Genomic DNA, 16,555 nt, shown 5'->3' on the forward strand with positions numbered 1-16,555 from the left:
GATTGTCATTTTGATGAATCAGTATGCCCAACATTAGGGGGAGAAAATAAGCAGCTGAAAAGAGAAATAGATTGAAATGTATTATCACTATTTTATTTCGATCCTCGTACAAATAAATGTGAACTGGAAGTTCAAAAGATAATTTCTTTGCAAAATATTGCAAATCAACTGCCAGATGCATTCACTAACCTATCAAGAGTTACTAAATCTCATATTCCAACGGCTAATGCTCCAATTCGAGTTGATGTCCTAGTAGGACAATTAATTAATGCAAATGAGTCTAAACCACATTTAAAATGTGGTAGATTGATCAGTTCCAGAGATAAAAATCCTCGAAAAAAAGAGAGTAAATAATTAAGATGGTCATGATATGAAAGAACATGCTCAAGAAGAGCGAGGAGACATAACAATTGATAAGACTTTGGAAGAGGTTAAGGCGCCTGAAAATAATAAAGAAATTTCAATAAATTATGTCTCATCAGAAAAAATATGGAACCGAAATAATGTAATTGTCGACAATAGTTTTGCTTATAATGTTGCTATTGAAATAATGCAACAAAATGGGGATCTTGAACCAAAATCTGTCGATGAATGTAGACAGAGAAATTATTGGCCACAATGAAAAAATGAAATTCAAGTTGAATTAGCTTCTTTTGAAAAACGCAAAATTTTCGGACCGATAGTCCGAACACCTGAATGTATAAAACCAGTGGGGTACAAATGGGTCTTTGTGCGAAAACGAAATGAGAAAAATGAAGTCGTAAGATATAAAGTACGACTTGTGGCGCAATGATTATCATTATTCAAAACATTATTAGTTAGCGATCAAAAAAATAGGAACATATATCATGGAGTAATTATTTGTCTGATTCATGATGAGATGATTTTCTTATACGTAGTTATTAAATATTATAATTTTAATTGAGATAGTTTTAGTGTGCTTGCAATTTTTTTTTGAATGAATCATGAATAAGATGATGTGCAACGATAAAAGACTTGCAATTATCTTAATATGGCTCGAAGTTTAGCATTAAATTAAATTTAGGGAATACGAAAAGTATATGTTTACTATATTAATAGTAAGTATATTAATTAAAATGACAAGTTATTAAAAAGTCACATAGTTATATAAGAATACTAATTAATGAATAATGTAATAGCTATAAGCAAGAATAGAATTAAAAGATAAATTAAAATTTATATGTAAAGAAATTGAAAAGCATGACTTTCTTTTAAATGAGAAAGTGTTTTATAAATCATAATGAGTAAAGTTTAAAATTGTGTATGCTATGTAACTAAACTCTTTATAAAATATTGAATTCAACGAACATTAAAATTTTTTAAAAATTGTAATTTAAATTTAAACTCAAAAAGTAAAGAATAAAAAAAGAAAAAGAAGAGAACTCAATTGCTTTTGACACGTAGGACACACAAAAAACAATTAAAATCAAATTAGAGAAAAGGAAAAAATGTACAAAGACAGGTTGTGGGTGAAAAAAATAATATATTGAAGTAATTTGATAATATAATGAAGTAGTTAGATAACACACATATTACTATCCATAAATTTTAAATTAAATAAATTTAAATAATAGAATAAAAAATATTTTTTAAAAATAATTATGAACAAACAATATATATATATATATATATATATATATATATATATATATATATTATTAATAATAAGAAGACCTCTTGATTATATTAAATAAATTGATAAGTTAATAAACATCAATATTAGCAAACTAGTAATTTCAAATATTGAACACTGTAATAAAGAAATTATGAAATATAAAAGTAATTTGATAATTATAAGATTCTTCAGCTTTGTTCATACAAATTTGACTATAGAGGGATTACATTTAATTGAAATACAATAGGACATCAAATATTAAAATAATTAAATTTAATACTTTAATATCTCGCACGATTAAGTATACTAGTTAGCTCTAATAAAATAAAATTTGTTGAATCGCTCTTCCTCTCGAGCGCCACCAGACGCTCCGACAACGTCATTTTACGTCTCTTTGAAAACCACCGCAACGTCGCCATAGCCAATAGTGAACAGACCTCCGTTTCCCCCTTCTCTTTCTCTCTCTTTAATATCTACCAGATCCAGATAGAGAAGGCTGTCATACAATCGACAGGTTGGCCTTTACCTTTCCTCTTCATCAATGCGATTTTCTGCCCTCCTTCTCCAATACACTGCGAGGGTTGGTTGCTTTTTTGATGTATATTTAAGGGTTGCTGGAGTAAGATAATTATAATTCTGTGGTAAATTGGAGCAAGTTCAAAGGCCAATCAGAGTGATTGTCACTTCGGTGAAGAAGAAGAATTTGAATTTGGGTCCGATTGTTTGAAACTCGCTATAATGAGTTTGGGCTTGTTCGGAACTCTATAAGGTCAGAATTCTTCTATCCAAAATCTCACTTTTCTTTTATTCCAACATTTTCTAGGTACATTTGAAATATTGTTAATTTCTCATCAAAAACACACCTAAACTATCATATTTACGGTACCTGACTATTCAGCATTCTCTTAAGCTATCACCCAATTTGTACTAAAATATATATGGATGCTGAATTGGCCAAATTTTTGTTTCCAATCGATAATAGGGTGTGTAGACTAACTCATCATCGAGTGAGGTGTGTTTTAATATATAGGAATAATAGTTGATGTATGAAACTTGCAAAAAGGTCTTTAAGTTTAGATGTGTTAGCTGAGGTATGAAACTTGCTAAAATATGATGATTTAGTTTTTTTTTATCACTCCTTTTGTTAATGTTTCCCAATTTATATGGCTGACTTTCCGTTTTAGTCCGTCCCAAAAACAGAATATCACATTTCTATATTTAGTTACAATTTAACTTTAAAATGTTAATTTTATCCTTAATGAAATGATTTATAGTACAAAAGTATTTATGGCTTATTTTAGAGCACAAGTTTCAAAAAGGTCTTTCATTCTTAAATTCTGCGTTAAGTCAAATTACATCACATAAATTGGAATGGAGGTAGTATTAACTCTCTCCATTAAAATAACTGTGAGATTTTTGTTTACCTTTTTCTATCCTAGAGTTCTACTTGTATAATTCTAAACACCACGACACTATAGTGAAATTTCTTTTATAAATTTGAACTATGTAACAATGTTTTAAACCCTGGTTCATGTTGGATCGCTATTGGTGTATTGCATATTGTCTAGTCTAGTCTAGTTATATGTTTTGCTGGATTTTCTTTTTGAATAGTGCTTAGGTCCAATACTTATAATTAGTAATGTTGCTTAACTCCTTGTATCTATAAACCTCATTTGTGTTTGTTCCTAAACTGTTTGGGATAAATTGATGAAACCTAGAGAATATTGAGAACTTAGAAATATTGAAGAGCTAGTTGTCTTCTTATAAAGCCATTTTTTATGAGTTGTGCCTTAAAAATAGAATTGTGCAGCATTTGAAGACATGGACCCAAAAATAGATGAATAGATATAGAGAACTCATATAGGCGATTCCACTAATATGAGATTGAGACATAGTTGATTGATTGAAGGTTGTATATTACTCCCTCAATTTCAAGTGACGCGGCACTCTTAGTTGACACAACAACAACATACCCAGTGTAATCCCACAAGCGGGGTCTGGGGAGGGTGGTGCGTATTCAGACCTTAGCCATGCCTTGACACATTTTACTACTAATATTATTATTTTAAACAAATATTGCCAGTCTCAGGCACTTGAATTCATTTAACTATTTAAACTGAAAAGACTTATATTATTTTCTGTCAAATTAGCTTTCAATTGAGTATTATCTTAATATTTTCTTTTGCTGCTACATTTATAGTGCATGTGTCAAATATAACTATTAAATTCAACGCTTAATTAAATCACCCCCAAAGTTTGGGTAGAGGGGAAACTATTTTAAAATTGAGTATGCTTGGGGTATACATGAGTTGTATCTTAATAGATATTTTTTTTAATGAGGTGGGCAGCTAGTTTTCTAGATTATGAGATAATCTGTTTTTTAGAAGTTTGACAAGTTTTAAATGTGATGCATGTATTGGATAGATATTCAGATTTGATGTAGGTTCTTCTAAAAATGGGGTGTTTGTGGGATTTGCAATTGAGTAATGAGCTACTCTGTGCAGCTTTACTGCCATATCTTATGAATTTGTAATGAAAAGCTTGAGAAGTGGAGAGATGAAGAGAAAATCTTGTGATTAAGTTGGAAAAGTAAGATTAGTGTTTAAGGTCAATGATTTTCTAACTGAATTTGTCAGTCATGTCAGAAAAGACATTGTGGGAGATACCCAGTGGAAAATTCGAGGTGTACTCAAGTTGGCCTAGATATTAGCATTATCAGGGAAAAAAAGTTATGCTTGAAAAGACCTTTATCTTTGTGCCACCAGAAAAAACCAGTCTACATGACACTCTGTAGAAGCAAGTTCAAGTTCCATATATGAAGATCCATGAAGGGCCTCCTAGTCCTATCTGAAGTTGAATCCCTATAATTCTTTTTTTTTCCTGGTAAGTGAATCCCTATAAGTTTGTAACAACAGGGAGATGGTTGATGGTTTGGGAAACTAGTTGTCACCAGATATGCCTGGTGAATGTTGCCACAGGTAATGTGTTAGGAGCATTGCGAGAACTAATGGTAGCAGATTTTCCGTATTGCTAGTTCAGCAGAGCCAATCACTCATCAAGAAATAATGCCATGTTAGGCCTATATGTTGACTACATATCTGTCATATTGAGTCTTTCATGAACAAGGGTAAGACATTGCGCTAGAAGTCTTATAAATGGCATTTAGTTTTCTAAATAAATAAAGCTAAAAAGGAAAACGATAGATACTCAAAGACCAAAGTGAGCTGCTACACTACTCCGGCAAAGTTCATCGGCTACCTGGCGAACAACAGGATCCTCTTCCGGCGAAATTCTCTTTCTTCCCTTCTTCTTCTTTCTTTTTTTCGTTTTCCTGTGAAATACCTCCAGATCTGTTTAGATTGGACCCAGATCTAGTGATTTTCGGCGATATCGTTCCGGCGAACTTTTCGATGAATTTTCCGGCGATTAAATACCTCCGGTCCCTCTATCTTTCCTCTCCTCAACTAATTATTTGAAGTTTGATTACTATTCTTCTTTACTAGTTCCTACCTTTAGTGTTTTAGTTATTGTTATTCACTTTCCTTCTTCCCTTAGTGTCTAGGGTTGTTGATTTACATATTAGCTAGTGTGTGTTGTCTCTTTATTATACATTCTATATTGTCAATTATTAACTCGTTGCTTGTATCCTCTTAATTTAATTGTTATCAGTTTTTTTTCACTTTGTAGTTCATATTGTTTTGGTGGCTTTGGTTACTGATGGTAGACTAGGGTCATGTCCTCAATTGGGGGTGAAGGCGAGGGGAAATAGTGGTAAGAGGGAGACGGGTTTTCGTAAGTTGAGAGTAGGATCGTGGAACATAGGGTCGCTTACAGGAAAGTCCATAGAGCTAGTGAAGAGTCTTAAGAGGAGAAAGATTAATATAGCCTGTGTTCAGGAGACTAGATGGGTAGGTTCCAAAGCTCGGGATGTAGACGGATTTAAATTATGGCACTCAGGAGGCTCAAGGGATAGGAATGGAGTAGGTATTCTAGTCGACGTGGTCCTTAGGGAGTGTGTGATAGAGGTAAAGAGGATCAGTGATACGATGATGTTTATTAAACTAGTTATAGACAGGCTTTTTGTGAACGTTGTTAGTGCGTATGCACCCCATGTGGGTCTGGATGAAGAAATCAAAAGGCTCTTTTGGAAGGATTTGGATGAAGTAGTGAGAGGTATACCTAGTACGAAGTTTTTTTTCATTGGTGGAGATTTCAATGGTCATATCGGTACAACTTCTAATGGTTTTGATGATGTCCATGGAGGCTTTGGTTTTGGGGAAAGGAATGGCGGCGGGGTTTCTCTCTTGGAGTTTGCCAAAGCTTTTGAGTTGGTTATTGCTAATTCGTGTTTTTTGAAGAGGGATAATCAATTGGTCACCTTTAGTAGCACGGTAGCTAGGACTTAGATTGACTACTTACTCCTCCGGAAGGGTGATAGAGGCCTTTGTAAGGATTGCAAGGTTATTTCGAGTGAAAATATTACCATCCAACATAAGCTTTTGGTGATGGACTTGGAGATGAAGAGGGATAGGAGAAAGAAGACCCTCTATGATCGATCGAGGATTAGATGGGGGCCTAACTCCCGCCTTTTCTCGGAAGATGGGGGAGAAGTTGAATGGTTTAGAGGCCTGGAGAAGTAGCGGGGATGTGAACAACATGTGGGATATGACAACTGGTTGCATTAGAAAAGCAGTTGCCGAGGTTCTTGGGGTATCGAGAGAAATCTTTGGTGGTCGTCAAGGAGACTGGTGTTTGAATGGAGAACTTCAAGGCAAAGTGAAAGCCAAGAAGGTTGCCTATACGGAGTGGTTGGAGTGTGTGGATGAGGAGGAAAAGAATAGGCTTAAAGATATTTATAAGAAGGCAAAGATGGAAGAGAAGTCGGCAGTCACCAGTACTAAGATGGCAGCTTTTGAATGCGTGTATGTCGAGTTAGGGGAAAAAGGTGGGGATAAGAGATTATATAGGCTCGCCAAAGCGAGAGAGAGAAAAACACGCGATCTGGATCTAGTAAAGTGCATCAAGGACGCGGAAGGTGAAGTGTTAGTGGATGAGACCTCTATTAAGCAAAGGTGACAAACTTACTTTCACAGACTCCTAAATAAAAAAAGAGACAAAGACATTGTACTGGGAGATTTGGCGTACTCTCATAGTCTTCGAGACTTTAGGTACTGCAGGTGTTTTAAGGTTGAGAAGGTTAGACGTGCTTTTAGCAGGATGAGGAGGGGGAGAGCGGTAGGGCCCGATGAGATTTCGGTGGACTTTTGGAAGAGCACTGACAAGGCAGGTTTGGAGTAGTTGACTAAGTAGTTTAATGTTATTTTAAAGACTGCTAAGATGCCTGATGAATGGAGTTGGAGTACTATGGTTCCATTGTACAAGAACAAGGGTGATATCCAAAACTGTAATGATTACAGGGGTATCAAACTACTAAGCCACACTATGAAGATTTGGGAGAGAGTGGTAGAGATGAGGGTGAGGAGAGGAGTATCGATCTTAGAGACTCAGTTCGGATTCATGCCGTGATGGTCGACTACTGGAGCAATCCATCTTATGCGGAGACTGGTGGAGAAATTTAGAGAAAGAAAAAGGAATCTCCATATGGTGTTCATTGACCTTGAAAAGGCTTATGACAAAGTTCCGATGGATGTTCTATGGAGGTGTCTGGAGTCTAAAGGTGTTCCGATGGTGTATATTAGGGCGATAAAGAACATGTATGCTGGAGCCAAGACTCGGGTTAGGACGGTGAGAGGTGACTCAGAGCATTTTTCTATTGAGGTGGAACTACACCAGGGATCGGTTCTGAGCCCTTTTCTTTTTGCCTTGGTGATGGATGACTTGACACGGTCTATTGAGGAGGAGGTTCCATGGAGTATGCTATTTGCGGACGATATAGTTTTGATTGATGAGACTCGGGACAGAGTTAATGATAGGTTGGAGGTTTGGAGACAAACGCTGGAGTCCAAAGGGTTCAGATTGAGCAGGACCAAAACAGAATACTTGGAGTGCAAATTTATTATTGTGATGGATGAAGAGGGCAGGGAAGTGAGGCTTTCTATCCAACCTATCCCCAAGACAGAAAGCTTTAAATATCTTGGATCCATCATTTAGAGTAGTGGGGACATATCATGATGTCACGCACCGCATTGGGGCAGCATGGTTGAAATGGAGGCTAGCCTCTGGAGTCCTATGTGATAAGAAGGTACTGCCTAAACTTAAAGGTAAGTTCTACAGAATGGTTGTTAGACCAGCGTTGTTATATGGAGTGGAGTGTTGGCCAGTAAAGAACTCTCATGTTCAGAAGATGCATGTTGCGGAGATAAGGATGCTGAGATGGATCTGTGGACACACTAGAAGTGATAAGATCAGGAATGAGGTTATTCGGGAGAAGGTGAGAGTGACATCCGTGGTCGACAAGATGAGAGAAACGAGATTGAGATGGTTTGGGCATGTGCAGAGGAGGGGTGTTGACACCCCAGTTAGGAGGTGCGAGCGGTTGGATTTGGGGGCTATGTAGAGGGGTAGGGGTAGATCGAAAAAATATTGGAGAGAGGTGATTAGACAAGATATGACGGTACTCCATATCACAGATGACATGACCTTAGATAGAAAAGAGTGGAGGTTGCGGATTAGGGTAGAAGGCTAGTAGGGATAGAATAGTGTCTTACCGTGTGTCGGTTTAGGGTGGTCATAGGTTTAGGCGTGCCTTTATAGTTGTGTTGCTATTGCCTTTGATTATTGCAGTACTTTGCTATAGTTATTGTTCTTGTCTTGTAAATTTTGCATTGCATTTTATTTTTATTTTTATTTCTATTTCTACTTTTTATTTATTTATTTATTTTTTATTTTTTTCTTTTTTCTTCTTTTCTTTTTTCTTTATGCTATATATATTATTTATTTTTTCTCTCGTATTTGAAACTGTGACTTTCGAGCCGAGAGTCTTTCGGAAACAACCTTTCTATCTCCATGAGGTAGTGGTAAGGTCTGCGTACACCCTACCCTCCTCAGACCCCACTTGTGGGATTCCACTGGGTTGTTGTTGTTGATCTAGGACATGGACCTAACAAATGGAAACGGCTGCAAGGTCTTGTGTCTCACCATTAAGGTTCTTGAAGAAATGAAAATCCAAAAGATTCTCCCCATATGAAGAACAAAATTGATGCTTGATTAACTCAAGAAAGCGCATGAGAATGTGGATAATGTTATCAAGAGATAAATATCTTCATTGCCATGAGTCTAACTTTTGAGAATTCTCTATTTATTTTGTTCTCATCTTATCATAAAAAGAGAAGTTCCTTTGAAACGGTCATTATATTGACTATTTTGTTTTGCTGTTTTGCAGATATACTATGCCAATAATCCTGGGTTTTGAAAAATGAGTTCCTGTTCTTGGCCTGTTTTATTTGATTCCTTGAGGAGCATAGTTGAAACTCTTGAGAAAACTAGTACTGCTGATGTTTCTGTGGCTAGAGCCATAAAACAATGTTCTGAGACTTCAAGGTCTGTTCTCTGTCCTTTCTTTTTTGTGTCCATTCTCTATCCTTCTTTCCATCTTTTCTTTCCTCCCTTAATCTGTACTTTTCAAATGTCAGATAATCTGTCTCGTCACTTATTAAATTTGGAATAGAGGCATCACTTGCTTAGTTTTACTTATTTAGTTTCTGCTTGAATTTTTTATTGTGCCTTTGTCTCTTACTTTTTTTGCTGTGCCTTACTTCCTAGTTTATTTCAAGGTTATTTAGACATTCACTTATTCATTAGAACAAATCCTGTTATCTTGAATAAACCACATTTGAGCTTTTGATTGTTGATGTTTCTGATTCTTGTATTGCGATCTACTATTTTCAGCTGTCTTTTGGCTGCAACTGAAAGAACAGGTTTGTTAGCTGAACACATGCAGCTGCTAAATTTCCTGCTCAGAATTGTTTCCAATCTTCAACTAGAGTCAAGTAATTTGTCAAATTCAAGAGGCAAGAAAAACATATCCGGTTACAACAGTTTATGGGAAGTTGAAATAGTAGCTTTTACTATGATTGGCGAGCTATATTCAAGATATGGATCTTCTTTACCAGTTGACACTTGGCAATCAACAGTTGAGGTGGGTATTCTACTTTAGACAGCTTTATGTGCCTCCTAAAATTCACATATAGTTTTTTATTTGGGAGTTTATGTTGTGAATTAGATCCTTAGAAACATTTTGGAAACGGTGGCATCTAAGGGGCTTGTTAAGGAAGATGGAGCCACTGCCCGGTATGTTCTTATCCTGTTGCTCTTTACTTTTCTTTCTTTCAGGGGGACCAGGGGGAAGGGCTGGATCGTTTGTTTCTTGCTTAGTATTTACTTATGTGTATATATATAATGTCTTGATCTTCTTATCAATAACATGGTGGAAGATCTTTTCTCCAGGTTTTATACCTCGCTTCTACATTGCATGCACTTGGTTCTTACAGATTCCAAGGGACCGTTGTCTGGACATGTAAGGACTGCACTCTGTTCTTTGATGTCGAAAACATTCTTGCTTTCCTTCCCCCTTTTTTTGATAGATAAAGTCGACTTTTTAATAGGCTGCAACTTTCGAGATTGTTATCCATGTACTTCTATTTCTAAGGTGGCAGGTCTTGTTGTGGCTTTGAGGAATTTTATTCATTACGGCCTTGCTAATAAATCACACAGTATGATTGCCATCACTGATAAGAAGCAGATTACTTCTGTGAGCATGAAGACAGATTTGACTGAATCAACAACATCACAAACGGGCCGATATATGCCTCCACACTTGCGGAATAAAAATCTGAAAATTTTTCAGTTGAAGGATGAGAAAACACTAATGATGTCATCTGATTCAGAAAACAGTGATAGTGATGGATCAGGGCGGGGTACTTGCAATACATCCTATGGAAAGACTAGATTAGCTGCGATCATCTGTATCCAGGTATTTCTAAATTAACTTATTTCTTGCAATTTGTCTCATGGTCTGAATATCTTACATCTTGCTTGATCTTTTGTTTACTGAACATCACTTCAAAATCTAAAGATGTCTTATTCGAGATGATTCTGGAAGGTTCTACTCAAAAGCTTTATGGTTCTCTTGTTGTTGATAGTTGGGTTTTTTGGAATGGTTTGAGTTCCAGTTAATTTGTGAAAGAGACTCTTTTCTTCCAATATCCTACTTCTCGAACTTTTTAGTTTTATTAGATTTTGCTGACAAACAGAATGAAAGAACCTTCGGCTCCATACTGAAAATGCCGGCCATGAAGGGACATCACAACTATCCTTTCTGGTAATACCGGGCAATATCTATATAACTGGAATTGGAAAGTAATAAATGAGAATACATGTGCAACAATAAGAAAATGTACACACAGTTTCAATTACTATGCAGCAATGTTTTCGGTGCAAAGACAGGATACTTGCTGTGTAGACTCGTTGGCAAATTTGTGAGATCCCAGTGGATGACTCGGTTCGAGTCATACAAATAATTTTTTATATATTTCTGACACCAACTTGGTACGTATATAATAATGAAATGTTTGACTTACCTAAAAACTTAAAGATCTACATGGAATTTGACAGTGCAAATTTTTCTAACTACTAAATTGTACAGCTAGCTGGAAAATTAGAGAGTCCAGTCGATCATTTAGTTTGAGTGATATATACGTCTGACACCAACTTGGGGTATTGTAATGAATTATTTGATATACCAAAAATAACAAGAAGAAAATGTACAAGTAATTTGACAGTGGAAAGTGGAAACTGTGTTCAGTTTCTAGCTATTAACTTATTCAATATTCTTAATGAGATAATGATTGATCTTCAAGATCCTAGATGTGCTTCTCTTTGACTAAGGTTAACATTCTGTGGTACTTTGTGTCTGGAGTGTTGTTATGTCACAGTGTCGTAAGCATCTTTGATTATCACTTCTATCCAAAGCTTAACTTGATCGTTAAAAAAGAGGAGAAACAACTGTACAGTGTACCTGGATTGTTTATGGAAGTCCCATTTTGGATAGTGTTAGTACTAGGGATGGCTTATTGCATAAGTGGCAGACTGATCCGTTGATTTTTTTTTCTATTATACATATAAAAGATACATAAGAATTGAATGTCCTTTGGGTTTGTTTGCATCTAATTGATTACTACAAAATGAATCAATAAAGGTTTCTTGGTCGTCATTCTCCTTAATTTGATTGGTATGTGTGATTATTCTTAATGTAGCATTTTGGATTTCTTGATCTCCTTTACGGTCTTGCTAGCTCTACGAGGTTTCTTTAATTCTGACTTTACTCCCTGTACCATGTGGTGTCTCAATTTAGAAATTTCTATCAAATCCTTTTATGATACAATTGCGATCACTCCTCTAAGTAAAATTCCCAAATGTCACAGTAAAACCGAGTAGGTTACCACTATTAGAAGTTTGGAACCCATTTTTTACATGATTTATAAGATCTTCTTTGATGTACTCTGTTGTACATGTCAGCATACTCCTGAGGGATATAAAACTTTACCTTATGTATAACAAATGGTTTGGAACATATTCCAAAGTTTTTTCTTTCTCTCATCCTCCTCGTTTCTTTTCTTGATGAACAAGTGTCAAATGTGCAAATGTGGGACGCCGTTGGCCTGATTAGCATCAGACTATTTTTGACAGTACTGATTTGTACATAAACTTTTGTTTTGCAAGTTAGCTGTTAGGATGGCTCAAAGTGCTTCATGGGTCACAATATCATCTATTTGTACAATTCTTTCTTTCATGTACTTATTTGAGTAAGTTAGCAATATCATTTTTTCTTCTTTGATAAGTAAAGAGTAAGTCATCAATATCTTGTATTGTAATTAGTATGCTTGTGCAATAGTTTTCATACATGTGTTTTATTCATGTACGTTGGTGATAGATTAATTTGCTTCTTGTATTTAGTTTGCTAGTAGCTATTTCATTGATGTGTTGTTCACAAAGCCTTGTGTGGTGGGAGCAATATGGCAATTAATTGTCCATAGTTGACATGGACATCTCAAGGAAAGACATGATTCTTTGTTCTTTTGGTTGTGTGTAATGCCAATTTTATTGAATAATCAAATTTTCTTTGAAGGACCTTTGCCTAGCTGATCCGAAATCATTTACGGCTCAGTGGACAATGCTCTTACCATCTAGTGATGTCCTACAGCCAAGGTTAAGATTTTGTTTTTTTATTTGCTCAGTGAGTTGGCATATCCTGTCAAGAAATTTATACAATGATGTTTACTCATGTCTCTGATTTTACTTTCCTACTTTGTTTGGTGTACCTGCCCTTGCCTTCCCCCTTTTTCTGTTGCTATTTGCAGGAGGTATGAGGCAACACTGATGAGTTGTTTGCTGTTTGATCCATTTCTAAAGGTACTTCTACTTTATAATATTTTTTGCTATCATTTATCCTTCTCACCAGCTCCGTCCTAGTGTAAGGAGAGAGAGGATTCCTCCAAAAGGAAAAATAATATTTGCAACTAAAGGAGAAATATAATTATTTTGCGGTTACATGTTAATTTAGTTTTTTCATAACCTGTACAGTGAAGTATCACCTGAATTTTAGTACTGTGTTTCTGCTACAAACATTGGGTAATGTGTTTGTTCTAGGCACGGGTTGCAGCTGCCTCTGCCATCAGGGCTATGCTGGACGCTCCGTCATCTGTTTTTCTTCAGGTTGCAGAATTCAAGGAATCAGCTAAATGTGGGTCATTTATGGCACTCTCCAGCTCCCTTGGACAGATTTTAATGCAGTTGCACTCAGGTACATAATAAATTTTGCTTGTTTTGAGGTTTTAGCTTGATTTGATTTGCACTTGTCTTGTTTTCTTTTAACTGCTTAGGTTATGTTAGCAGACTTCTCTAAGGCTTCATTCGATAACAAGATTTCTCCCATGTCGTCTTAAGTGTTATAGAAATTCTTCAGCAACCAAAGGCATTTTACATGAATTGAAAAACTTGTCCTTTGGATTTTAATAACTCTTAAGTAATCAAAAACAATAACAACAACAACATACTTGGTGTAATCCCACAAATGGGGTTTGGGGAGGGTAGAGTGTATGCCAACCTTACTCCTACCTTTGAAGGTAGAGAGGTTGTTTCGGATAGACTCTCGACTCAAGGAAAAACATTTCGAAGTAGGTCCGAAAAAGAATAGCAGAAGTGTATAAGCCACAACAAAATACTATGGAAAACATGACAAAGCATTCTGGAAAAAATGAACAGTAACTACAACAAAATTATATGATAATCGAAGTATAGGAAACTACAAGAGTAATACCATGGAAGAAAAAGCGAGACAACACTCTATTACTTACTAACTTTCACCCTAATTTGTGTCCTCCATAACCTCATATCTAAGGTCATGTTCTCTGTCAGTTGAAACTGCACCATGTCCTTTCTAATCACCTCTCCCAATACTTCTTCAACATACCTCTACCTCTTCTGAAACCGCCCATAGCGAACGTCTTACACCTCCCAACTGTGGCATTTGTGCATCTCCTCTTCACATGCCCGAACCATCTTATCCTTGCTTCCCGCATCTTGTCCTCCACCGAAGCCCTCTCACTTTGTGTCGGACATCTTCATTTCTAATCCTATCTCTCTAGTATGGCCCCACATCCATCACAACATCCCATTTTCATAACTTTTATTTTCTGAACGTGAGACTTCTTGACTGGCTAACATTTTGCCCTATACAACATAGTAGGTCTAACAACTAATCGGTAGAAATTGCCTTAAGTTTTTTTGGCACCTTCTTATCATACAAGACTCCGGATGCGAGCCTCCATCTCATCCACCCAACATCAATATGATGTGAGACATCATTGTCAATCTCCCATTTTTCTTGGATAATAGACCCAAGATACTTGAAACTTCCTCTGTTAGGAATGACCTGTGTATCAAACTTTACTTCCACACTAGGCTCATGCGTTGCATCACTGAACTTTTGATAAGAGTTTCTATTTTATATATCACAAAAACCCATCACCAGAGATGATGATAATGGGGTTCACATTGTAGGGTCCAAGAGGACATTGAAAAGGACCAGAAACTGAATAGATATGACTTTACACTTTTCCTATGAATTCTACTGAATCATCTATACCGCCCAATAGGTCCCGTTTACACCAAAATTAGAAGAAACTAAGGCACTTAATCTTGAATTTTTGTATGTGACTGCTTTTATCATCAAAATGTCTTGAGTTTCTTTCCTTCCACACTGTTCAACATATGCATGCTGGGATACGTTGCCACCAATCTTCTTTTGCATCTCTTCTACCCATTCCCTTGCAACTGTTAAGAAGTTGTAAGGTAGTTTTGGGTGTTATCCAGCTCACTCCAAGAATACAAAAGAACATGTTCCACATATTTACTGTTGTCTTGCAATGTAGGAACAAATGCTCATTGTTTTCTGGGATAATGCATAAGTACCCCTGAACTATACCCGAAATCCCCACCTAAACTTAACTAGGGTCCTATTACCCCGCTAAACTCATTTTTTCTATAATTTCTTACTCCTTTTGTGCTGACGTGACACCTTGGTCCAGATAATTGATCTGCGTTGTATAACACACGCGAGTCCCACATTACCAAACCTTTTAACTTTCCAAGAAAAACTTTTAACTTTACCAAAAAGTCCTTTAATTTTTTACTTTAACAATTTGTTTTCCAAAAATTCAAATGTCTTTTTCTTCAATTTCATCCAAGGAATTTAGTCTGTGAGATTTGAGTAACGAGTTTGAAGGATTCATTTATTGGTTCCATGTTTGAGTTAAAATATGCTGGTGGTGGTCGGAGGATCATAGTTGTGGTGTATGAGATTTTAAATCTGGAGTATAAGAAGAAAAGGGGTTTAGCTACTATTTTGAGAGAGCTTGAAGGTGAACTCCATTAACAAAGCTCTTGAGCTTTGATTTCAAAGTTGGGAACTGGTAATATATGAATTTTCGAAGGTCGGGTTTCATTTGATAGAACCTGTTGGTGAAGAACATTTGAAGCTGAAAGATGTAATAGCCATTGACTTAAAGCTGAGAAAATGTGAGTGATAACAGTCCACCATTAAAGCTACGGAAAGCTCGATTATATTTGGATCATCGCAAAAGACTTCCGTTTTAGGTGGGTAGTATCTCAAATGAAGCGGGGCATAGAGAGGAGCTCAAATTTAACATTTTGAGCGATTTGGAGAAGTTTTCGAATGATTTAGTATGAAATTACAGCATCAACTATGGTAGGAAGGAGAGTTGCTGCAAATTTGAAATTCGCAAGAATAGTCACAATTTCAACTTTATTAAAGACACGTAGCCCCTTCCTGTTGGTTATTAGTGTCTCAATAATGTTCCCACGCGCCTTAGCAAAGTGGAGTCATGTAAAGTGCCACTTCAACACAAAAGGAGTAAAAAAATACCGAAAAATGAGTTTAGGGGGTTAATAGGACCCGAGTTATGTTTAAGTGTGTCCCTGGAATTTCGGGTATAGTTCAAGGTGGTACTTATGCATTATCCCTTGTTTTCTGCATCATGTCCATATAATAGGCATCTTGAGCAAATCTGCAAACCTCTTCAATGAACTTGCGCTACGAGTATTTTGTCTTGGTCCCGCTTAACTTGAACTCTTTAGAATCCAGGGTCTTGTCTCCAAACCTCTAGTTTATCATTAAACCCGCTGGGAGTCTTTTTAATCAAAACTTTGTCATCCAAAAATAATATACACCATGGTACCTCCCCTTAAATTTGCCTCGTCAACTCATCCACCATCAAGGCAAATAAAAAGGAGTTAAGAGCTGATCTCTGGTGCAGTCCCATCAAAACAGAAAAGTGCTCCGAGTCTTCTCCCACTATTCTTACCTGGGGCTTGGCTCCATTGTACATGTCCTTGATCACCTTAGTGTACGCCACAGTTGCACCTCTAGCCTCCGAGCAT

General features: G+C 36.3%; 2 protein-coding genes across 6 annotated transcripts in view; both read left to right on the plus strand.

The window, feature by feature from the left end:
* The first annotated feature begins 1,939 nt into the window (after nucleotides 1-1,939).
* Nucleotides 1,940-16,555, plus strand: part of LOC129891362 (uncharacterized) — a 41,529-nt gene continuing 26,913 nt past the window's right edge. For 3 of the 5 annotated variants that reach the window (XM_055966692.1, XM_055966693.1, XM_055966691.1), the window contains exons 1-9: nucleotides 1,940-2,405; nucleotides 8,979-9,136; nucleotides 9,485-9,734; nucleotides 9,819-9,886; nucleotides 10,043-10,112; nucleotides 10,245-10,568; nucleotides 12,723-12,802; nucleotides 12,955-13,006; nucleotides 13,244-13,397. In XM_055966692.1, the coding sequence (XP_055822667.1) occupies nucleotides 9,012-9,136; nucleotides 9,485-9,734; nucleotides 9,819-9,886; nucleotides 10,043-10,112; nucleotides 10,245-10,568; nucleotides 12,723-12,802; nucleotides 12,955-13,006; nucleotides 13,244-13,397 (1,123 nt within the window). In that variant the 5' untranslated portion in view covers nucleotides 1,940-2,405; nucleotides 8,979-9,011. The remainder of the gene's footprint in view (nucleotides 2,406-8,978; nucleotides 9,137-9,484; nucleotides 9,735-9,818; nucleotides 9,887-10,042; nucleotides 10,113-10,244; nucleotides 10,569-12,722; nucleotides 12,803-12,954; nucleotides 13,007-13,243; nucleotides 13,398-16,555) is intronic. The other 2 variants (XR_008767186.1, XM_055966690.1) reach the window with 1 other exon arrangement.
* LOC129892958 (uncharacterized) lies at nucleotides 4,275-6,042 on the plus strand. Its single transcript, XM_055968462.1, has 3 exons — nucleotides 4,275-4,329; nucleotides 4,552-4,614; nucleotides 5,324-6,042. The coding sequence occupies exons 1-3, from the start codon at nucleotides 4,275-4,277 to the stop codon at nucleotides 6,040-6,042; spliced, it is 837 nt and encodes a 278-aa protein (XP_055824437.1).

Source organism: Solanum dulcamara, chromosome 6, assembly GCF_947179165.1.
Source record: "Solanum dulcamara chromosome 6, daSolDulc1.2, whole genome shotgun sequence".
NCBI lineage: Eukaryota > Viridiplantae > Streptophyta > Magnoliopsida > Solanales > Solanaceae > Solanum > Solanum dulcamara.

Bases quoted from the DNA above. Each gene is read 5' to 3' on its own strand.
- LOC129892958 (XM_055968462.1), top strand. From the start codon at position 4,275: ATGTCAGAAAAGACATTGTGGGAGATACCCAGTGGAAAATTCGAGGTG. The intron at 4,330-4,551 runs GTTGGCCTAGAT...TTGTAACAACAG, and splicing joins AAAATTCGAGGTGTACTCAA to GGAGATGGTTGATGGTTTGG. The intron at 4,615-5,323 runs GTAATGTGTTAG...TTCACTTTGTAG, and splicing joins CCTGGTGAATGTTGCCACAG to TTCATATTGTTTTGGTGGCT.